This window comes from Delphinapterus leucas, chromosome 11, assembly GCF_059928025.1.
Source record: "Delphinapterus leucas isolate spDelLeu-1000000601 "Yukka" chromosome 11, BTC_Dleu_Yukka2, whole genome shotgun sequence".
In the NCBI taxonomy this organism is placed as follows: Eukaryota; Metazoa; Chordata; class Mammalia; order Artiodactyla; family Monodontidae; genus Delphinapterus; species Delphinapterus leucas.
This window is the reverse complement of record NC_143139.1, coordinates 16,871,497-16,896,213: the sequence shown is the minus strand read 5'-3', so window position 1 is coordinate 16,896,213 and position 24,717 is coordinate 16,871,497. Positions and strand designations below refer to the sequence as shown.

Sequence of the window (24,717 nt, the reverse complement as noted above, 5' to 3'; positions counted from 1 at the left end):
GGCAGTAAACCATAGACATAATTAGTAAGGTATACACTGTGACTGAAAGTGATGTTATATGAAAAGAGAAAAAGGGAAGCAGGGATGGAGGTTCAGAGTGCAAGGGAGGACATGGCAATTGCTGTTTTAAATATGGTGGTTAGAAGAGGCACATTCAGGTGACTTTGAGCAAATAATTGAAGGAGATGCAGAGTGAGGTACAGGGATATCTGAGGAAAGAGTTTTCTAAGCAGAGGAAAAAGACAGAGCAAAAGCTCCGAGGTATGTTTGCTATACTCAAGAAACAGCAAGAAGGCCAACATGGCTAAAACAGAGTGAATGAGGACAGGAGTAAAATTTAAGTTAGTAACTGTAGAGTGGTACTGTGTGGGTTGTGATCTTGCTGTTTGACAGCCAGATTGATCATTATGAGGACTTTTACACTGAGTGAAGTATGGAGCCTTTGAAGAGATTGGAGCAGGAAAGTGTCTTAATTTATTTAACTTAAGTTCTAAAAGGAGCACTGTGGCTGCCCATTGGGAACAGAGTACGTATAGTATACGTGCTTTTTTCACTCTGAATGGCAAGTATATTTAATTTTTCCCCTTTTTCTGTGTTACATAAAATCTCCACCTCCTCTCTTTAAAAATGTAACAAAGTTAAGTTTGTGGTTTCTGTCATATTTCAAGCTAGTTCTTCTTTTAGTTATCTTCTGCATACTATTGCTTTAAACTATATTTGAGTTCTTGTTTATAAATACCCAGTGGATTTAACTATGCATGTTACTTCAATAAAAATTATTTATAACAATAACAGCAGCTGCATCTGTTGACATATATGTGTGTGTATATACATATGGCATTAATATGTGTGATGCCTGCTCTAAGTAGTTTACATATATTAATTATTTATATTAATTCATCCAAAGAGCATCTTATGAGATAGATACTGTTAATTACTAACATTTGAAATCAGAAGACACTAAGGCACAGAGAAGTCGAATGACTTGTAAAAGATCACACAGTTGACACATTATCAGACCAGAATTCAAGCGGTGTGCTCTTAACTGCTCCAAATTCTACCACCATTATTTGAAAAGCAATACTGTTAGGATTGCAAATGACTAAAGTTTCCTATTATTCTCTTAAAACATTTGAAAGATGAATTGAAAAATTAAGACAAGATATTTTAGAGTATGATTTTAAAATAGGAGAATTTTCACCAAGAAGCTGTTAAAAATCAACGGCCAATGATCCAAACTCGTGAATAAAGAAAAGTCACTGTTAACTGGGTAAATACTGGTAACCAAAAAAGGTAAATACTCTTCCAAAATCTGAATGATGTCCTTTTAAATTTGTTAAAATAAACATGATAATCATCAAAAAGGTAGGCAGTATGTTAAGGCTGGGAAATCATTTCCATTGCACATATGTCTCTTTAAAAGTCTTTTGAAGTGAGACTTTCTCTGTGTAGTCTCAGCCAAAAGGTGATTTCTTGGAATGTTCAAGTTAATTCATTTCAGCTGTCCTGAAGTCTCACTAAAGTACAAAAAAATATGCCTTTACACAGTGAAAATTTCATGTTTTTTGTGCTTATAAACCCAAATCAAAGAAAAAAAACCCACAGCAAGGCAAATAAAGTTGTCTTTTCTCAAAGTTCAGTGTTTTGTATTTTGGAAAAATAAACAGTGACATACTAAGGACCGTACAGTTATGTATTTAGTTTTGAAAGATAACTGGAAAAAAAGATACAAAAATCTAATTGTTAATTATATCTAATCTTTCTATTGTCTACTTGTATTCACAACTTTTAGAAAACATTTTGTGGCAAAACTGGTTAAGTTGCACCCTCCCGCCCCACAATCCCCATTCACAGAACTCCAAGGGGGTTAGGTACCTGCAGTGTTATTTGGTACAGTCACTTGTTCTGTAAAACCAACTGCTATAATAACCACTTTCTACTTTCTCAGACTCGCCATTCTGAGAGTTTGAAAATATAATAAATAAATGCATTTTATGAGGGGCTGAAAAGGATTTGAAATGAAGGTAAAAAGCCTGAACTTCTGATATACAGATATATCAAATCCTGTGTCCAATATGACTTTAGATGAACAGTATATTTTAAGTCTCAGTTTTTTCTTCTATCAACTAGAGATTTAAAGAAATACCTGCATCCAAGTTACTCTGAAGATTAAGTTGTAAAGTTTTGGGAAGTCTGTGACACATACATCAACAAAACAATGTGAGATTTTTCTCTCCACCCCAGGGAACACACTCTCCAGTAGAAGAGAAGGAAGACTTCCTGGCCCACTGCCACATCTCCTTGTGGCACCATTACAGGCATATTTCCAGGTAAAAGCACTCCCTCAGAGTTCTGGTATGCAATGAGTTTCAGAGAGTAGGATACAAAACCTCCCTGGAAAAGCCCCAAGGCGTGAGGCAGAGGTGGACTGGATAAAACGGCTACCCTTAAACATGCCCTCAAGATCAGCGAGCATAAAAGATGCTGAAGATGCTGCTCAGCATTGAGGAGAAAGAAAGAGAAGAAAAATGGGACTATTAATTTTCAAAAACATACATGGACCTTGAGGATATTTTGCCAAGTGAAATAAGTCAGAAAGAGAAAGACAAATACCATAAAATGATTTTACTTATATGTGGAATATCACAAACAAAATGAATGAACAAACCACAAAAAAACAAACATGTCGACATAGAGAACAGAGTAGTGATGGGAGAGGGCAAAAAGGTAAAGAGGGTCAACTGTGCGGTGACAGATGGAAGCTACATTTTTGATGGTGAGCACATGGTAGGATCTACCGAAGAAGAAATACAATGTGCACATGAAACTTGTATAATATCATAAACAAATGTTACATTAATAAAAAAAATGTTTTAACAAAAAAAAGAAAGGGGTAGTATCTCTTAGTCAAAGTGCAAGGGCTGCCACTCTGGCTCTCAACGTGTCATGGTGAGAACAGAGTCCAGTAGAGGCAACAACCACATGTTATGGAAACTGTAATTATTTTGAGCTTCACAAGCCATCTGTCATTTGAGCATACTTCTTCTGTAGGTAGCAAGTCATTATTTTGACACGTATCTAATTTCCCTGTTGGAATGGGAGTTCCTTTAAGGCAGGGACACATTTCTCTTCTTGGAGACTAGCCTAGCACTTCATGTTTGAGGAACTGAAGAGCAAGGGAAAAGCCCGCTCTATCTTCTTCCTTCAAACCTTCACGGATCAGGAACCCTCACCCCAAAGTTCTACACTCATACTTGCTCCGAGATCTGAAGAAAGCCTGTCTTCATTGCATGGAGTAGAAATCAGTCCAACAAGTGATTCCTTTTCTAGTGTTTTGCAGGGAAGGGTTAGAGGCTCCAGTAAATGTGGGTCCTGAATTCTCACCTAAATCTGATATTAACAAACCTGATAGTCTTTAGTATCTTTGCTGTGATATTTCTTCAATCTGTAAGAACTCACCTAAAATATATTAAGATAAGCTGATAAATATTATTCCATCATCCCCATTAATTAAGAGTTTTGATACGGGCTCAATAATAGAGCAAATCCATTTTGTTTCGTTTTATTTATTGAGAACAAACGTGTTCAAATTCTTAATTTCTGTATGTTTTCTTTCTCCTTCAGAGAAACAAAACGTTTCTTTATTTGGGAAACGTTGAAAGTAGCTGAGCTTAAGGAAAAAATACTTAAGGAAAAAAAAGGCTCGTTATGCAGTAATAGTTCGTATTCTATATTTCTTGTGATACCTAAAGGTGTTTTCCATATTAAAATACAAAGAACTCTAATGTGTTTCTCACAGCACTGGAGGAAACATACTACTGCATAATATCTTATTTTTGATAAGGCGTAAGCACTATACTATTCAAAAGTTAAAAAAAATAGTCATTGGAAATAATCACAGACAATAAATTAGTGTTTATAAATTGGCAGCTTTCTTCTTGTGAGGGCTTGGGTCAGCTTTTCTTTTGCTGAATTCTATGAATTTAGATCACTTCTCTATCTTGCTTGTGTATCCCTGCCCCCTCCATTTTGTCTTAGAAAATACATAATATTTTAATTGCAGAACATGATATTCTACTCACTTGAAGTTCTAATTTTTTTTTTTCATCCCACCAGCAAGGAATCTACAGAATGTTGGGTACTGAAATTTCCTTTCTCCACCTAATATTCACCACTGATGTTAAGTACGTACAGAGATTTAAACAAACAAGGAATTTTTTTTTTACATTTATAGTCATATGTATGAATGCATTTCTTACCTGACTAAGAATACGGCCACACTTTCTTCCTATTTTCTCCACCAAATCAAAAATTGGAAAATTCCAAGTATTTAGCTGCTCCATAATTGAGTCCAAGTTATCCATGACAAGAGGTTCAGGAGCAAGAATTGGTTTGTCCTGTAGTGAAGATAAAAATATTTTAACAGCGTGTAGTTTTTCTACAAAGCAATTTCCTCCTTCTTTGGTAAATTCAATTCAACAATGGAGTTTACTTGAAATAAATGACTTTAGGGTGAATGAGTGGTCTTCAGGAAAAAAAAAATCAAAATGAACAAAACATCGACCCCCAAGGTAAGGAGAAAAGGTCTTAATGCTGTTTCAGACCATGAATTTTACATTATTAAGTGCCTGCCTATTCCTGGTTCATACACGCTATAGAAAAATTAGATGTTTCTTTCACAAATTAACATAACTGCTTTTTAGTCTTCTGTGGAGTTCTTAAATAAAGATTCAAGTACTTCAGAACACTGAAATTGTATGCAAACTTAGCTCTATATTTTTATGTAAATTTTTCTGAGATGAGGATTCCTGGCTTATATTGAACTCTCAAAAGAAACATGAGGGGCTTCCCTGGTGGCTCAGTGGTTGAGAATCTGCTAATGCAGGGAACACGGGTTCGAGCCCTGGTCTGGGATGATCCCACATGCCGCGGAGCAACTAGGCCCGTGAGCCACAACTACTGAGCCTACGCATCTGGAGCCTGTGCTCCACAACAAGAGAGGCCGCGATAGTGAGAAGCCCGCGCACCGCAATGAAGAGTGGGCCCCTCTCGCCACAACTAGGGAAAGCCCTGGCACAGAAATGAAGACGCAACACAGCAAAAATAAATAAATAAATTTTAAAAAAAAAGAAGAAACACGAGTGGGGAGGGGGAGTAAATCACCCCTACTCTAATTGGTCCAATTTATATTACTGCTTCAAAATCAGCATTAATCCTGTAGAGTTACAATTACTACAATTTTCAGGGATTTTAATTTAATTCATGTCATCCATGGTTTCCAAAAAGCACACACTGTATATATGAGAAAACATTTTTATAACTGGTCCCAAATGAAGACATTCTTAAGAGTTTATTTACCAAAAAAATAGAAAATAATGAGGATAAGGAGACATATACGTTATTTTATTTATTTATTTATTTATTTTTTCGGTACGCGGGCCTCTCACTGTTGTGGCCTCTCCTGTTGCGGAGCACAGGCTCCGGACGCGCAGGCTCAGCGGCCATGGCTCACGGGCCCAGCCGCTCCGCGGCATGTGGGACCTTCCCGGACCGGGGCACGAACCCGTGTCCCCTGCATCGGCAGGCAGACTCTCAACCACTGCGCCACCAGGGAAGCCCCATATACGTTATTTTATCTGAGAATCTCTTTGATTTAAAAGTATAAATGGTAAATCAGGTAAAAGAAAAATGATAAGAGCAGCAATTGATAATCACATGACAGTCAACTATTTTCTACCATTGCTGCCTCCCCCAAACTAACCAGACTCAAATGTATGCTTTTATCCTCTTTAAGTGGATCTTTTTAAACACACAAAATACATCATCATTAAAAGGTGTTTTAATGGGTAGCAAGTGTCAATGTAAACCTGGTTTAATTTAACAAGGAAAATAAATATTGGCTCACTTTCTAAATCAAGGAGGTACTAGAGAAGAACCAACAGAAGCCCTACGATAACTAATATATTTCATTTTGACTGCTTGATATTTATAAAATATTATTTTACTGATTGAAATAATTAATCTTCCTATGCACATTTACATTTTTAGATTGGATTAGGAAATATCTGTAATCAGTTGTGGAGATGAATACTTCTGTTTTTAATCACTAAATAATAGGACCGTTAAGATACCAGTAAGACTCGGATAGAGAAAAATTGTGTTGATACATATAGGGAGGGCTATAATACATGTATAACCCAAGTGACACAGATCTTCAAACCTAATGATTCAGGGATCTATTTCTAAGCCAATTCCTGTCATAGAAACCAATTTCTCAAGTAAATGAATGAGTTAAGCGATGGGGGGCTACCAGGAATATCATGGCCTCAGGAGTATAGGTGCTGCAAGCTGATGTCTTCCTCAGAGGCTCTCTGGGGCATTCAGTCTCATCTTCGTTCTGTACAATATCACTGCTATCACTGTTGTTATTGGTTTCATAATCAGAGGTAACTTGAGTGATGTCATCTGCAATTAAAAGAGAACAGCCTATTATGAAAGCTGCAAAGGAAAAAGGGGTCCCATTTAAGTGAATATTCCTAAAATGCACATGATCGATATAGTGTTTATGGAAATACTGCTTTCATGAGCTTACACACCAAGAATATAGGATTATAGGGCGGGAAAAAGCACACATTTTTTAAACACTGTAAAATAGATGGAGTTATGATCTGTGATTTATAGGACATTCAATAATTCCTCAATAATAACGCTCAGATCAGTAGTTCCGACCTTTTAAAAATCCTTTGACTTTCAAAGTTACACCTTTTTTTTTAATTGAAGTATAGTTGATTTATAATGCTGTGTTAGTTTCTGGTGTACAGCAAAGTGATTTGGTTAGACGTGTAGACATTTTCTTTTTCAAATTCTTTTCCATTATGGTTTATTACAGGATATTGAATATAGTTCCCCGTGCTATACAGTAAAACCTTGTTGTTTATCCATCTTATATATAGTAGTTTATATCTGCTAATCCTAAACTCCTAATTTATCCCTCCCCACTTTGGTAACTTATGGTTCCCCCTTTGGTAACCATAAGTTTGTTTTCTATATCTGTGAGTCTGTTTCTGTTTTGTAAATGACTTCATGTGTATCATATAAAATCCTATGACTTTATATTTCTTTTTCCTTTATCCATGCCCCAACACACTAAACCACCTAGTAGCTGACTAGAACCTTACCTCGAGAATGGGCACATGGGTGGGAGAAATTGAGTTGACACCCAAGAACAAAGTGGTCTGTAGAACATACCAGCCATAGCATGTGCTAAAGAGCATGGCAGGTCCTATGTATCCAATCTCGATCCCTAGGGATCTGCGCTCTCTTCCGTCTCTGCCCCTCTCCACGTATCTTCCACTGCATTCAGCACTGAACTGTGCTAACCAAAGGGTCAAGCAGGTAAATATCGAGTGTCTGAAGAACACGCTTCTGGGGTAAAGACCTCAGGAAGCTTCTCTTAGCTGAATAAAGCGCCTGAATGAAGTTTATGGAGTGCTTGCTATGCACCAGATACTACGGAAAGCACTTTATTTGCACTAACACGTTGAATCCTCTTAACAATCCTGAGGCAGGCTTCATTGTGTTACTATTATCCTCACTCTGCAGACAGGAAACTGAGGCACAGAAAGGCTAAGTAAATTGCCCAGGAGCACACAGCTGGTAAATTCTGTCACCAGAATCGAACTCATGCAGACTGACCTGAGTTCCTATACTCCTGATGAAGCCTAGCTTTTTATTCTCTCCTGTTTATTGCTTTCCATGGCCTACAAAATCTTTGCCTTTCCCTAAATCACAAAGATATCTGCCTGTGTTTTTTTTCAGAGGTTTTATTGCTTTAGCTCTTACAGTTAGGTCTGTGCTCTATCTCAGAATAATGTTTCATATGGTGTGAAGTAGGGAGTGAGATTCATTTTTTTCCAACCCTACTAGATTGGAAAATTGGATCTTTGTTGGAAGTTCAATGACTGTGTAGGTGTGGGTCTAATGTGGGGCTTTCTACTCTATTCCATTTGATTCTATTTGCCAGCACTACACTTATGCCAGCACTACACTTTGTCCATTACTGTGGTTTAAGTCTTGAAGTCAGGAGACATATATCCTCTAACTTTGTTCTCCTTCTTCAAGATTGCTTTGGATAGTCTAGGTTTGTCATATGTCCTCATATTGCTGGTGAATAATGGCTTTTGTTATGTAGCCTGTTCCAATCAGGAGTATTTTGTAGGACATTTCCAAGGACCCATCTTTCTCCCATCTTTCTCATGCAACAGCTTTCTAGGTTAGAATCAGACACAATCTGAAAGTGTAACTGACAAGTTTCAATCCCAGAAATTGCAGCAAAATGAAGAAGCACACTCAAAGGCCACAGCTCTGCAGGAGACGAAAGGTGATAAGGAAACACTCCCCTTATTCTATCAGCCTCAATAGAGTGAGAGATGAGGGACATAGAGAAGGGAATATTCTCACTTCAGAGAGCTACAATATCAGATAAGTCTACAATATCAGGTAACTCTCAGAACACAGAACTCTCTTTTTGATTTTTCCTTGCCTATGTCCCTGGACCTTTGTCCATTGCCACAGCACACCATTCTCGTGGGCAAATAATTAATATTTATTGAGTACCTATCAAGAAATCCTGGAGCAGATAATTAAGAAACATTCTTAGGTCACTCTATTATCCTAAAGTCTAAAGTTCATGAAAGCCATTTTTTTCTACCTTGCAAGCTTTCAGCAAACTTGGTTTTGATAGCAAGTCCCTAGGATTGCATCAATAAAAATAAAATAATAATTATTACAGTAATTATGGCAGCAAACACTACTTACAGTGACCCAGATACTATAATAAGTGCTTTAGTAATTTAATTCTCACAATAATCCTGTTTGGTAGGTACCGTTTTTATGTCCATTCTACAGATGAAGGAACCGAGAAACAGAGATTACAGGTGAGTCAGAAGTTGAATCAGGATATAAACAAGGCTCCAGTGCCTATTTTTCTGAACCTCTGTGTAATACTGCCTCAAGGAAAAAGTATGTTTTCTTCCCTAAGTTTACAGTGATCTAAGCAGGGTCATTTCTCAGGGTGTGCAATGGAGATCTCCACAGAGTACCCTAAAATAGATGACCCTCCAATATCCAAGATAAAATAACATTTCTGTAGAGTTCTATACATTATATAAAAAGGCCTCTCATTTCAAAAATATAGTCATTTGTGTGTAGATGTATAGAAACATTTTAGACAGCTTTGCATCAAAATTTAACCTATGATTAACTCTAGGTACTAGGATTATGGATGATTTTGATTTCCTTCATTGTCTTTTTAAATTTGTAATCTAAAAAATCAAAAACATATGTTACCTTTTTGATCAGAAAAAAAATCAAGTAAAGCAATTTCCAATTTGAGGAACAGAATCCAATAAAGAATTACCAGTTCTGTTTGGTGTCCGAATGGCTGCCCCACTCCTCTCCAGGGGCCCATCAGCAGGAGTCCCTTGGGAATATGGTCTGCCACAGCTGAGAAATAATGGAACAGCTGTAAGTAGGTCCTTTCTTTTCAGAAAATCATAGACACACCACGTACGCATACGTTTAGATAAGTAACAATAATCAAATATTTCTACATTCTACTTATTCGTTTGATGGAAAGAAGTCATTTTGTTTTATACATGGATGTTGATATGTAGGATGCTGGTTTCTTTGTGTGTGTGTGGGGAGGAGAGTGTGCTGTGTCAATACAAAGGATCAAAAACTCTGTTCAACTCTCATGCTCCTCCGTGATCTAGACCATACCTGAGGTGAAACTACTGGCAATATTTTGTTTTACATTATTTAGAGAATCCTGGAATAGTCTGCTACCTATTTACAGTAGTGATTTTGGAGGTGCCGATGTGTATTTGGTCAAAAATATCTTTCCCAATGGAATCCCTTTGTGTCTGCTTAAAAGCCTCATTATTAGATTTATTTCTATGGCTTATGAGATTTTATGTCCAAAGAGCCCTTTAAGAATAGATTGCATACATGAAAATAGAATAATGGTAGATTAATTTTATTTTTGCCACAAAATAAAAATTATTTTTTCAGGTTGATCAGTTCCCCTGTTAAGGCTCTAAGGAAATGAATAAAGTAGACGTACATTTTGATGAAGAGTGGATGTAAAACTGACCACAAAGGTTGCTAGTTGAGAAAAACAGGCCAAGGGAGTGCCCTGTGGGTAATGGAGAAAAATGAAGGTACTAGAGAAGTGGGCAGGGTTCTTTAACAGTGGAGGATGTAGGATACTTTTCCTTTCTCAACAGTTTTGACTGTTTAATAAATTACAAAGTAACCCCACGAATGGCCTGGCAAGTTTCCTCTCTCACTTATCTTATTTAGAGACTTTATGATTAGATTTTAATTCTGTTTTTCGCTTCTGGGTTCTTTCATTCTGCCTAATATTAGAAAGGGTCTCAGAGAGTTTTTGTTTATTTGTTATTCAGCCACAGGTTACTCACTGTAAAAGGAAAAGAGAAGAGTGATATGTTATAAGTTAATATATTAAATATCTCATCACCTTTTCCCCCTGAATTGTGTTTATATATGTAGTAGAGATAAGCCTTTCCCGGTTAGAGCATTTTCATCCAAAGCAAATTTATTTTTCAAGCCTTGAATGTAAGCAGAAAGCATCACACACAAAATATTTCTAATTATGAAATCCTATCAGCCTGATTTAGGGACTCAAGAGAAAATGACAGAACCCAAGGAAAAAGCCCATAGTTGTAAATGATGGGCTTACATGTTTGGATGAAACTTGGTAAAAGTAAGAGTTTATTAGTTTGAAGATTTTTCTTTGCAAGATAATACTTAAAAGGAACGTTTAAATGAGTAGTTCAAATAGACTACCTCTTTTGCCAAAAAAACCAGCTTGTTGCATAGACATTACAGCAGCCAAGAGACTGGGATTCAATGCCAAATCCTTCAAGTTCAGTGGGGGAAACCATAATAATTAGTCATGTGTTTCTGGAGCTCTCTGTGCCTACATGGGTGGCTGCCTTGAAGGCAATAATAAAACATGGTTTGAATTATAGATTTATAAAGCCCAAACAAATAAAACACACACTACTGGAATTATAAACATTACTGAACAAGTAGACAATGAAATTCCCTTGTTTTTCTCCAAAACCTCTTTTATAAAAATCCTATTACATTCTTTCTGCTAAGAATACAAAAAAATAGACTGTGGTGAGAAAAGCTAAGTGAGCGGTACATCTTTTCTGAACCTCTCTGTTCTTTTTTTAGGCGATTTATTTCTCACAAGTCTGGAGCTCACAGCGGGAGCGTCTCCCTAGAAACAAAGTGCTGGAAGCAGATGTCCTTGATGCCGGTGACTCCCTGAGGCTTCATCTTGGCTCGGGAGGCACACCACAAAAAAAAGTGTTTCTTGAGGGTGTTCCACCAAACACTAGCTCTAGGGGCAATTATTGGGTGTTAACCTAAAGAAATTGGTTCTGTGGTCAAATAAAGTCAGAAATCACCAGATGAAACAAAACTCAAGAGGTTTTCCTTTTGCAGGACTTCTCAGAGCTTTAAATAAAGTGAGGTGTGTTGTGAATCACTAAGAGGAAAATATGATAGGCCTGTTTTACCACAGAGCATACTTTTTTTGGGGGGGGGATAAAAGATGGGATTAACATCCCGCAGAAATTATTTTATTAAAAATGCTATTATATAGAAGGCAGCAGAATAACTTTTGGATGGTGGAATAACTTTTCACTCTGGTCCTGGCCAAACAAACATAAGTGATTTTCCCTTTGAAACTATTTGTAAAGAGAAAGGAAGGAAAAATAAAGATTATAAGAAGAAATAATCATTTAACATAGAATTTCTGAACAAACGATCAGAAAATGAAATTTGTGAGGCTTAAACCTGAATTCATTGATCAAGTCTGGGTCTGTGACCCAACATTTGATATTAGAAGACTAACATGTAACTAATTTATTCAAACAGCTATCCTCATTAACCTTAGGGGGAAAAATATTTTATTCAAGGCACTCTCACGATTATAACTTAGTTTTAAAATACTCAACTCTTCTCTACTTAAGAAAAAGATTGTAATGCTTTAAGATCAGTTATTCAAGATAAAGCTATTACTGAAGGACAATAATATGTTAATCAGTAAGAGGAGGTATTTATTTCTTAGTGACCGTGTGGGCAAAATAGTCTTATCACGCTAGGCTCTTTTTTCTTATCCCCTGTAAGAGACAATACTCTGTCATTCAGTTTCAATAGGACAGAGCAGTACAAGCAATTGCTTCAATGTATTCAGAGATCCATTTGAGTCCAGCCATAATGTGCCATGTGTTATCTGCATATTTTTAAAGCGTTAAAATGGGAATTGTAAACTTAAGATAAAAAGAAGTACCTTTAAAATCAATATAAAATCCTCCCTGGAGAACAAGTAAAAAATATCCCAACAAAATATCAAATTATACCAAATGACTTGATATGAGTTTTGAATTATATGTTTTATGCATCCTCCATCCTCAAGCAGACAAAACATTATTTTGTATCATCTCCAAAGATTAGCTGTATGGACTATATGGACTCGCAAATTTCTGTTAATGGAAAAGCACTGAAAACTTTCTCTGCCAGTCTATTCAACACAAATCACATTATTTGTACTTTCCTGTCAACTACTTTGGGCAACTTACACAGAGGTGCGTGGACTGGTGGTGAGTGTTCCTAAGAGGAAAACCAGTATTAGTTTTATTATTAAACTCCAGCTAACAATATGAATTCCTTACCTGCTACATATAACAGGTGGAGTCAGGATCTGAGGAGAAAGGTCAGGGGCACTGTGAGTGTAAGTTACGGTCCTGTGAGAACTTAGGCCTTGTTTGACAGTTGCATCGGCAGATTCTGGAAACTGCACTGCAGAAATTTTGCTGACTGGGCTGCTGGCAGGGGTCCCATGGAGAGGTGAGGAAGAGGGTGAGGAAAGAGGTGAAATTTTCACTAGGGAACCTAAGAAAGAAAGAGAGTTATTAAGTCCTAAATAAATGTCTTTGAAAGTCAAAATTGCAACATTTTTTTTTAAAACATCTTTATTGGAGTATAATTGCTTTACAATGTTGTGTTAGTTTCTGCTGTATAACAAAGTTAATCAGTTATATGTATACATATATCCCCATATCCCCTCCCTCTTGCGTCTCCCTCCCTCTCACCCTCCCTATCCCACCCCTCTAGGTGGTCACAGAGCACCGAGCTGATCTTCCCATGCGATGCAGCTGCTTCCCACTATCTATCTATTTTACATTTGGTAGTATATATAAGTCCATGCCACTCTCTCACTTCACTCCAGCTAACTCTTCCCGCTCCCCTCAAGTCCATTCTCTACGTCTGCGTCTTTATTCCTGTCCTGCCCCTAGGTTCTTCAGAACCAGTTTTTTTTGTTTTGTTTTTTTTTAGATTCCATATATATGCGTTAGCATACAGTATTTGTTTTTCTCTTTCTGACTTACTTCACTCTGAAAGACAGACTCTAGGTCCATCCATCTCACTACAAATAACTCAATTTCGTTTACTTTTATGGCTGAGTAATATTCCACTGTATATATGTGCCACATCTTTTTTATCCATTCATCCTTCGATGGACACTTAGGTTGCTTCCATGTCCTGGCTACTGTAAACAGAGCTGCAATGAACACTGTGGTACATGACTCTTTTTGAATTATGGTTTCCTCAGGGTATATGCCCAGTACTGGGATTTCTGGCTTATATGACAGTTCTATTTTTAGTTTTTTAAGAAACTTCCATACTGTTCTCCATAGTGGCTGTATCAATTTACATTCCCACCAACAGTGCAAGAGGCTTCCCTTTTCTCCATACCCGCTCCAGCATTTATTGTTTGTAGATTTTTTTGATGATGGCCATTCTGACTGGTGTGAGGTGATACCTAATTGTAGTATTGTTTGCATTTATCTAATGATCAGTGATGTTGAGCATCCTTTCATGTGTTTGTTGGCAATCTGTATCTCTTCTTTGGAGAAATGTCTCTTTAGGTCTTCTGCCCATTTTTGGATTGGGTTGTTTGTTTTTTTCATATTGAGCTGTGTGAGCTGTTTGTAAATTTTGGAGATTAATCCTTTGTCAGTTGCTTCATTTGCAAATATTTTCTCCCATTCTGAGGGTTGTCTTTTTGTCTTGTTTATGGCTTCCTTTGCTGTGCAAAAGCTTTTAAGTTTCAGTAGGTCCCATTTGTTTATTTTTGTTTTTATTTCCATTTCTCCAGGAGGTGAGTCAAAAAGGATCTTGCTATGATTTATGTGATAGAGTGTTCTGCCCATGTTTTCCTCTAAGAGTTTTATAGTGTGTGGCCTTAAGTTTAGGTCTTTAATCCGTTTTCTGTTTATTTTTGTGTATGGTGTTAGGGAGTGTTATAATTTCATTCTTTTCCATGTAGCTATCCAGTTTTCCCAGCACCACTTATTGAAGAGGCTGTCTTTTCTCCATTGTATATTCTTGCCTCCTTTATCAAAGATAAGGTGACCATGTGTGCGTGGGCTTATCTCTGGGCTCTCTATCCTGTTCCATTGATCTATATTTCTGTTTTTGTGCCAGTAACATACTGTCTTGATTACTGTAGCTTTTTTTATAGTCTGAAGTCATGGAGCCTGATTCCTCCAGCTCTGTTTTTCATTCTCCAGATTGCTTTGGCTATTTGGGGTCTTTTGTGTTTCCATACAAATTGTGAAATTTTTTGTTCTAGTTCTGTGAAAAATGCCATTGGTAGTTTGCTAGGGATTGTATTGAATCTGTAGATTGCTTTGGGTAGTATAGTCGTTTTCACAATGTTGATTCTTCCAATCCAAGAACATGGTATATCTCTCCATCTGTTGGTATCATCTTTAATTTCTTTCATCAGTATCTTATAGTTTTCTGCATACAGGTCTTTTATCTCCTTAGGTAGGTTTATTGCTAGGTATTATATTCTTTTTGTTGCAATGGTAAATGAGAGTGTTTCCTTAATTTCTCTTTCAGATTTTTCATCATTAGTATATAGGAAAGCAAGAGATTTCTGTGCATTAATTTTGTATCCTGCTACTTTACCAAATTCATTGATTAGTTCTAGTAGTTTTCTGGTGGCATCTTTAGGATTCTGTATGTATAGTATCATGTCATCTGCAAACAGTGACAGCTTTACTTCTTCTTTTCCGATTTGGATTCCTTTTACTTCTCTTTCTTCTCTGGTTGCTGTGGCCTAAACTTCCAAAACTATGTTGAATAACAGTGGTGAGAGTGGACAACCTTGTCTTGTTCCTGATCTTAGGAGAAATGGTTTCAGATTTTCACCACTGAGAATGATGTTGGCTGTGGGTTTGTCATATGTGGCCTTTATTATGTTGAGGAAAGTTCCCTCTATGCCTACTTTCTGGAGGGCTTTTATCATAAATGGGTGTTGAATTTTGTCAAAAGCTTTTTCTGCATCTACTGAGATGATCATATGGTTTTTCTCCTTCAATTTGTTAACATGCTTTATCACATTGATTGATTTGCGTATACTGAAGAATCCTTGCATTCCTGGGATAAACCCCACTTGATCATGGTGTATGATCCTTTTAATGTGCTGTTGGATTTTGTTTGCTAGTATTCTAGTTGAGGATTTTTGCATCTATGTTCATCAGTGATATTGGCCTGCAGTTTTATTTCTTTGTGACATCTTTGGTTTTAGTATCAGGGTGATGGTGGCCTCATAGAATGAGTTTGGGAGTATTCCTCCCTCTGCTATATTTTGGAAGAGTTTGAGAAGGATAGGTGTTAGCTCTTCTCTAAATGTTTGATAGAATTCGCCTGTGAAGCCATCTGGTCCTGCGCTTTTGTTTGTTGGAGGATTTTTAATCACAGTCTCAATTTCAGTGCTTGTGATTGGTCTGTTTATATCTTCTATTTCTTCCTGGTTCAGTCTCGAAAGGTTGTACTTTTATAAGAATTTGTCCATTTCTTCCAGGTTGTCCATTTTATTGGCATAGAGTTGCTTGTAGTAATCTCTCATGATCCTCTGTATTTCTGCAGTGTCAGTTGTTACTTCTCCTTTTTCATTTCTAATTCTGTTGATTTGAGTCTTCTCCCTTTTTTTTCTTGATGAGTCTGGCTAATGGTTTATCATTTTTGTTTATCTTCTCAAAGAACCAGCTTTTAGTTTTATTGATCTTTGCTATCGTTTCCTTCATTTTTTTTTCATTTATTTCTGATCTGATCTTTATGATTTCCTTCCTTCTGCTAACTTTGGTATTTTTTTGTTCTTCTTTCTCTAATTGCTTTAGGTGTAAGGTTAGGTTGTTTATTTGAGACGCTTCTTCTTTCTTGAGGTAGGAGTGTATTGCTATAAACTTCCCTCTTAGAACTGCTTTTGCTGCATCCCATAGGTTTTGGGTTGTCGTGTTTTCATTGTCATTTGTTTCCAGGTATTTTTTGATTTCCCCTGTGATTTCCTCAGGGATCTCTTGGTTATTTAGTAGTGTATTGTTTAGCCTCCATGTGTTTGTATATTTTACAGATTTTTTCCTGTAATTGATATCTAGTCTCATAGCGTTGTGGTCGGAAAAGATACTTGATATGATTTCAATTTTCTTACATTTACCAAGGCTTGATTTGTGACCCAAGATATGATCTATCCTGGAGAATGTTCCATGAGCACTTGAGAAGAAAGTGTATTCTATTGTTTTTGGATGGAATGTCCTATAAATATCAATTAAGTCCATCTTGTTTAATGTATCATTTAAAGCTTATGTTTCCTTATTTATTTTCATTTTGGGTGACTGTCCATTGGTCACAGTGGGGTGTTAAAGTCCCCTACTATGATTGTGTTACTGTCGATTTCCCCTTTTATGACTGATAGTATTTGCCTTATGTATTGCGGGGCTCTTATGCTGGGTACATAAATATTTACAATCATTACATCTTCTTCTTGGATTGATCCCTCGATCATTATGTAGTATCCTTCTTTGTCTCTTGTAATAGTCTTTATTTTAAAGTCTATTTTGTCTGATATGAGAATTGCTACTCCAGCTTTCTTTTGATTTCCATTTGCATGGAATATCTTTTTCCATCCCCTCACTTTCAGTCTGTATGTGTCCCTAAGTCTGAAGTGGGTCTCTTGTACACAGCATATATATGGGTCTTGTTTTTGTATCTATTCAGCCAGTCTATGTCTTCTGGTTGGAGCATTTAATCCATTTACACTTAAGGTAGTTATCGATATGTATGTTCCTATTCCCATTTTCTTAATTGTTTTGGGTTTGTTATTGTAGGTCTTTTCCTTCTCTTGTTTTTTCTGCCTAGAGAAGTTCCTTTAGCATTTGTTGTAAAGCTGGTTTTGTGGCGCTGAATTCTCTTAGCTTTTGCTTGTCTGTAAAGGTTTTAATTTCTCCATCAAATCTGAATGAGATCCTTGCTGGGTAATCTTGGTTATAGGTTGTTCCCTTTAATCAGTTTAAATATGTCCTGCCACTCCCTTCTGGCTTGCAGAGTTTCTGCTGAAAGATCAGCTGTTAACCTTATGGAGATACCCTTGTATGTTATTTGTTGTTTTTCCCTTGTTTCTTTTTATATTTTTTCTTTGTATTTAATTTTTGATAGTTCGATTAATATGTGTCTTTGCGTGTTTCTCCTTGGATTTATCCTGTATGGGACTCTCTGCACTTCCTGGACTTGATTGACTATTTCCTTTCCCATATTAGGGAAGTTTTCAACTATATATCTTTTCAGATATTTTGTCAGTCCCTTTTTCTCTTCTTCTTCTGGGACCCCTATAATTTGAATGTTGGTGCGTTTAATGCTGTCCCAGAGGCCTCTGAGACTGTCCTCAATTCTTTTCATTCTTTTTCTTTATTCTGCTCTGTGGTAGTTATTTCCACTATTTTATCTTCCAGGTCGCTTATCTGTTCTTCTGCCTCAGTTATTCTGCTGTTGATTCCTTCTAGAGGATTTTAAATTTCATTTATTGTGTTGTTCATCATTATTTGTTTGCTCTTTAGTTCTTCTTGGTCCTTGTTAAACATTTCTTGTATTTTCTCCATTCTATTTCCAAGATTTTGGATAATCTTTACTGTATTTATTCTGAATTCTTTTTCAGGTAGACTGCCTATTTCCTCTTCATTTGTTTGGTCTGGTGAGTTTTTACTTTGTTTCTTCATCTGCTGTGTGTTTCTCTGTCTTATCATTTTGCTTAACTTACTGTTTGGGGTCTCCTTTTCGCAGGCTGCAGGTTCGTAGTTCCCGCTGTTTTTGGTGTCTGCCCCCAGTGGCTAAGGTTGTTTCAGTGGGTTGTGTAGGCTTCCTCGTGGAGCAGAGTGGTGCCTGTGTTCTGGTGGATGAGGCTGGATCTTGTCTTTCTGGTGGGCCGGACGGCATCCGGTGGTGTGTTTTGGGGTGTCTTTGACCTGATTTTGATTTTAGGCAGCCTCTCTGCTAATGAGTGGGGTCGTATTCCTGTCTTGCTAGTTGTTTGGCATAGGGTGTCCAGCACTGTCGCTTGCTGGTCATTAAGTGGGGATCTCTGGGAGAGCTTTCACCATTTCATATTACGTGGAGCTGGGAGGTCTCTGGTGGACCAATGTCCTGAACTCGGCTCTTCCACCTCAGAGGCACAGGCCTGAAACCCAGCGGGAGCACCAAGACCCTTTCAGTCACACGGCTCAGAAGAAAAGGTAGAAAAATAGAAAGAAAGAAAATAAATAAAGTTATTTAAAATTTTTTAAAATAATTATAAAGAAAAAAGTTAAAAAGAAAAAAAAAAGAAAGAAAGAAGAGAGCAACCAAACCAAAAAACAAGTCCACTAATGATAACAAGGGCTAAAAAGTATACTAAAAAAGAAAAAAGAAAAAAACAACGGACAGACAGACTCCTAGGGCAAATGGTAAAAGCAAAGCTATACAGACAAAATCACACAAAGAAGCGTACACATACAACTCACAAAAAGAGAAAAAGAAAAAAATATATCTATATATATATATAAAACGGAAGAGAGCAACCAAATCAATAAACAAATCTACCAATGATAATAACCTCTAAATACTAAACTAAGATAGACATAAAACCAGAAACAAATTAGATGCAGAAAGCAAATCCCAAGTCTACAGTTGCTCCCAAAGTCCACCACCTCAATTTTGGGACGATTTTTTGTCTATTCAGTTATTCCACAGATGCAGGGTACATCAAGTTGATTGTGGAGATTTAATCCGCTGCTCCTGAGGCTGCTGGGAGAGACTTCCCTTTCTCTTCTTTGTTCGCAGAGCTCCAGGGGTTCAGCTTTGGATTTGGCCCCACCTGTGCGTGTAGGTCGCCGGAGGGCGTCTGTTCTTTGCTCAGACAGGATGGGGTTAAAGGAGCCGCTGATTCAGGCACTCTGGCTCACTCAGGCCGGGTTGGGGGGGCGGGGGGAGGGAGGGGCACGGAACGCAGGGCGAGCCTGAGGCAGCAGACACCAGCATGACGTTGCAATAGCCTGAGGCGCGCCCAAAATTGCAACTCGTAAGCTTCACCTTGGACTCCTTTTAACTCAGTAAGGACCAGGAGAGTACTCAGGCCACTGGGCCAATCTCCTCTGTGTGCCACCATCTGAAGACAGGATGCACAGTGCGGGCATCTCCACAGCATGGAATACGAGGAATGAATCATCATGAAAAATCAGTGGCAATGTTGGCAAGTTCAGTTAAAGCCTTGGTGTCCTGGAGTAACTTCAAAACAGAAGGATATTATTATTTTTTTTAATTATTAGGGCTTCCCTGGTGATGCAGTGGTTGAGAATCTGCCTGCCAATGCAGGGGACAAGGGTTCGATCCCTGGCCCGGGAAGATCTCACATGCCGTGGAGCAATAAAGTCCGTGCACCACAACTACTAAGCCTTAGCTCTAGAGCCTGAGAGCCACAACTACTGAGCCCACATGCCTAGAGCCCATGTTCTGCAACAAAAGAAGCCACGACAGTGAGAAGCCCGTGCACCACAATGAAGAGTAGCCCCGGCTTGCCGCAACTAGAGAAGGCCACGCGCATCAACGAAGACCCAACATAGCCAAAAATAAAAACAAGTAAATATTTATTGGCATATAGTTGATTTACAATGCTGTGTTAATTTCAGGTGTAAAGTGAATCAGTTATACATATACATATATCTACTCTTTTTCTTTTTTTAGATTCTTTTCCCATATAGGCCATTACAGAGTATTGAGTTCCCTGTGCTGAACAGCAGGTTATTATTAATCTACATTATATATAGTAGTGTGTATATATCAGTCCCAACCTGCCAATTTATCCCTCCCCCACTCACCCCTGGTAACCATAGTTTGTTTTCTACATCTGTGACTCTACTTCTGTTTTGTGAATAAGTTCATCTGTACCCTTTTATGTAAGATGCCACATAAAAGTGATACGATATTTGTCTTCTGCAGAAGGATATTATTTTCTCCTCCTATTTTTGTTTCTTCTTGGCATTCTGACCTGATGATATCAATAGTTAACAATTTCTCATGTGTTTGCCCTCTCTTGGGTTGTGAGGTTTTTAGCAGCAATAGGATCTGCCACTGCTTTCAACATTAATGTATTGGGAGCAGAGTTTTTTAGCAGGCGTTGGTTGCTTAAAATATGTTAGGGAAGAAGATGCATTTTTGGGAGGCCACTGGCTTTGTTAACCATCCATGTTTTCAGTGAAACTACTTTCTGTGCATCAAACAGTACTTTGATCAGCATCGTTTCTGAAGGAAACATTTAACAATGGAATATGATCCATTTCAGATCAAACAATAGGCCTCAAGCTCAAATGATAAGTGTGGACATTTGTGCCAAACTGCGTTTACTCTCGGTCGTGAACACTTTACAAAACGCTGGCTTTGATTGCCAAGTGCTGAGGTTTGAGGACGGGATGCTGTCTTTTGAAGTTACTCTCTCCAAACACAGAGAAGGCAGCCTGCACTAAAACTGAAGAAAAGAGAGAAAATACTTCTGAACAGCTACCTGCTTCCTAATTTTCATGATTGCCTGGATGAACAATCTACTGTTAAGCAAATGAAATGAAATCAGGCAATGAAATTGCTTTAGCCAATTCCTTAATTATTTTGGTAACTGACTGTGAGTTTGGGGATAGTTTTCTACCACTTCTTAAGAGTAGTTGAAAGCCCGTGGGAACACCATCCATTTCTGTCTTGACACAATATATTTTCTGAAGGTAATTTACGAGAGGAGTGATTTTCTTCATTGCTAATTTTTAATAGTTGCCAACTGATCCTCTCAGAGATGCGCAATTCACTCTGAAAACACAAATTGAAAAATCCACTCGATGATTAGAGTTCTTGGAACTCATGGATTAACTAAACTTAAACAAATAAGCAGAACTTCAGACTCCGGACTCACGGCCTGGGACGAAATTTAAAATAAACCTTGTAACAGAGGAAAAGCGCTTTGCTTTTGCAGGGCCGTTAGGCTACATATTTTGAACGCTCCTAACAAGCAGGGGTCTTGGCAACACCGTGAAGAGCGGGGGTATTTTTATTCTGTAGGTGAGAAGATAAAGGTATAAATATATAAATTTCTTTTTTCTCAAGCCAAACTATTTCTCACAGTGTGCCTTATCATGGTTTACTTGAAGTTTTAAAAACAGAAAGGGTTAGGAATGCCGTAGGAAATGGCCATATATTTACATATATTAGTCTTCGAATAGATGGAGAGATATAAGTACAGATAATAACCAAATACTCTTTCTAGAAAGGAGAGATTGCAAATAAAATTATTTCACAGGGACAGCATATTCTTGTAAGCCTTCAAAACCAATTATTCTCTAAGATTTTTAAAAGTATAATCATGTCTAAAGTTAGAGAGATGAAGTTTATGACCTTTGAAGTCTCACCCAACCTTCTGTTACACACACACATCTATACATTCATACACACACATACACACACACACACACACGTGAAGGAACTCTGATGAATACTCACACTCTCAAACATATTTATCTTCGCTTTCTATTTGAATAATTTTAAGAGATTCCAGGAAAAAGACACGGCACATGAAATACAAACTTTTGGATGATTCAGACCACCCTAATGTGAAATACTTAAAATTAAAACATTTAAAAATTTAAAATATGACTTTAAAAAGTTCTAAAGTACCAACTCCTTTGAGTAATTACGTCTTTAACTCCATGCTCCTGAGAACAGGAGAAAATGTGTTTCAAGACACAAGGAACGTTGGGCAATCAAAAGGAGATGATAAATAATACTGGAGGGGAATGATTTAAGTGAATCCATGTGTTTGTGTTGTAAAACTCAGTTTTAGTTGAACGAAAAAGGGACTAGTATGTCTGATAAATACATGCCTCTTTTCCACACCCACAGGAAAATAGACAGCCCTAATATTTTTCCAAAACAAAAAAGTATCTAAAGTATAGAGATAAAAAAAAATCACAATGCCATAATTAAAGTTCTCTCTCACTTCAAATTTTCCATAGGCAAAACTCAGTCTAACTTGTAGGTGTAGAGATATCTGTAATAGTTGTAATAGGATGATAAGAACCATAAAATTTATAGGAATCTGGAAAGGGACTACTCGCTGCAGATGTGATAAGCATGAAAGTAGATTATAAAAGCAGAACGACAGAAAGGCATCTCGACATATTCAGTGACTCATAATAGAAAAGCAAGATTGAAAATGCAAATTATATTTAAATCTCCCATTTTTAGGCTTTAATCAAAGGATTCCTATGTGATTTCATCCATTTATTTTATATTAGTAACTGCATAATAGTCGGTTGCGTTTCAACCGTTTAAATGAATGTTGACTGATGGAGCCAGAGGACACACTGTTTACTTGATTTGCGCAAAGGACAGATTTCATTAGTCCTGTCTGGAAACAGGTCATTTATCTTCCAGTGTTTCTGTTCTTTCAGTTCATGCTTGCATCCCCCTACCTCTTTTGCCTCCTGCTTCTTATTTTCCTCCTTAGATTCTCTGCACACTTTATTTAATTCCATTTCCTTAGACCCTTGCCACGTAAAGGGGCTTTTCTCAGCCCCTTCCCACAGTTTTCTTGAAAACTGGGTGGCAACCACTGTCACTTACATCACACCTACTTAGGAAATCAACCCCACCTTGCCATCTATGCAGGGAAACGAGCTTTCAAACAGAAAGGCCCATCTGATCAGGGAGAAGTATGATTGAATTTCAGCTCTCTGATTCTTGCTGGATATTCTTCTCCCTTTTGGCAGGCTTTCAGGGATTTGTTTAGTTGAATTCAGCACGCATAGGATATAGGTTATTTTATAAATATTTAGCTCTGCTGTGACATCAGTCTAAAGACGGCACAATGCAAAATCCCTTCCAAAGTAATCTATGATGTTGATTTTTTAATGTACTTTAAGGCTCTTGCCATTCCTGTGGCTCTCATCTCTACCATCTGCCTTGGTGGTATCTTCTGTGGACATTCTTTTCCTTTCACACTTTGCCCTTCTTGAGTGCAGGCATATGAAGTCGGGGGCAGGACACAGAATATGAAGCTGTTCCTCACATCTGTCCCATCATTTTCTCCGTTATTTCCAGTGAATATGCTAACCCTAAATTTCTATCTTCTTGACTTTACCACGTTGGTTATTTTAAGAATTTTAATTTTATTACCTAAGTGAAGAAACTGAGAGACAGAAAACCAAATCCTTTCATTATCTTGTCCTCAGCCAAGGAAAAGCCCCAAAAATCCTAATTTTAAATTATCTTAATTTGTCATCCTCAATTTTTTTTCTAGTAAGTCTTTAGGACAAAAGAAAGAATTCTGGACTAATTGTGTGGCCTTGGGCAAGTTACTCAATATTTCTGTGCCTCAGTTTCCTTATCTGAGCCTGTCTTCCGAGCTATACAAGAATGTAGAACACAAATTCATATGTCATCTCTCGGGTTACATATTATTATTGTCTAATATTTTAATTCTTTCCATTAAAAATCTTTTAAAAATACCCACAGATCTGGAAATACTATTATTTACACATATAATGTTTGTCTGCATGGAATCATGGTTTTCAAATTTATGTGTTCACCATTTTTATTAGATCTCAGACTTTTTCTCTGCAATTATATTTTTTTCTAGAATACATCCATCATACATTCCTTTAATTAAGATCTGGTAGGTGGTAAGGTTTTGACTTACCTGAAGGTATCTTTAACTCATTCCTAGTCTTCTGAGATTGATTTTCCCCACACACAATTTTAGGTTGACTATTATATTCTCTCAGAACTTTGAAGAAAATATTTTCCTGTGCTCTGACACCCTTTATTTGTGACAGTTCAACTCTCAGACTGACTAAAAGGTAATGTATCTTTTCTCTGGCTAACTTTAAGATTTCTTTTCATCTTTGGTGTTCTGTAGTTTCACTGTTTTGTGTCTATGTGTGAATTTTTTTTACTCTTTCCTCTCCTTCTACTCAAATAGTTTATGTTCCCTATCCTCTACTAAAACTATGATCATGTATATTACACTTTCTAATTCCTTCTCCTATATCTCTTAAAGTCTTACATTTTCCAGTTTCTCATCTATGTTTCATTCCATGGAATTTCTTCACATTCTCTGCCTTCTAGTTTACTAATTCTCCCTTCAGTAGTCTTTTATGCCATTTAACCTATCATATTTCCCTGATTACATTTCCAAAAGACATTTAGCTGCCCTACAATTATGTCTTCTCTCATTGCTATTTTTTATGACCTCATGTTTTT

General features: G+C 37.2%; 1 protein-coding gene across 1 annotated transcript in view; it reads right to left on the bottom strand.

Annotated features, from left to right (window-relative positions):
- PDE3A (phosphodiesterase 3A) overlaps window positions 1-24,717 on the bottom strand; it is a 303,878-nt gene that overhangs the window by 21,633 nt on the left and 257,528 nt on the right. Inside the window, exons 6-9 of the mRNA XM_022577720.3 lie at window positions 12,771-12,990; window positions 9,419-9,504; window positions 6,311-6,465; window positions 4,260-4,397 (exon numbers count right to left, since the gene is read on the bottom strand). Coding sequence (XP_022433428.2) covers window positions 4,260-4,397; window positions 6,311-6,465; window positions 9,419-9,504; window positions 12,771-12,990 — 599 coding nt within the window. The remainder of the gene's footprint in view (window positions 1-4,259; window positions 4,398-6,310; window positions 6,466-9,418; window positions 9,505-12,770; window positions 12,991-24,717) is intronic.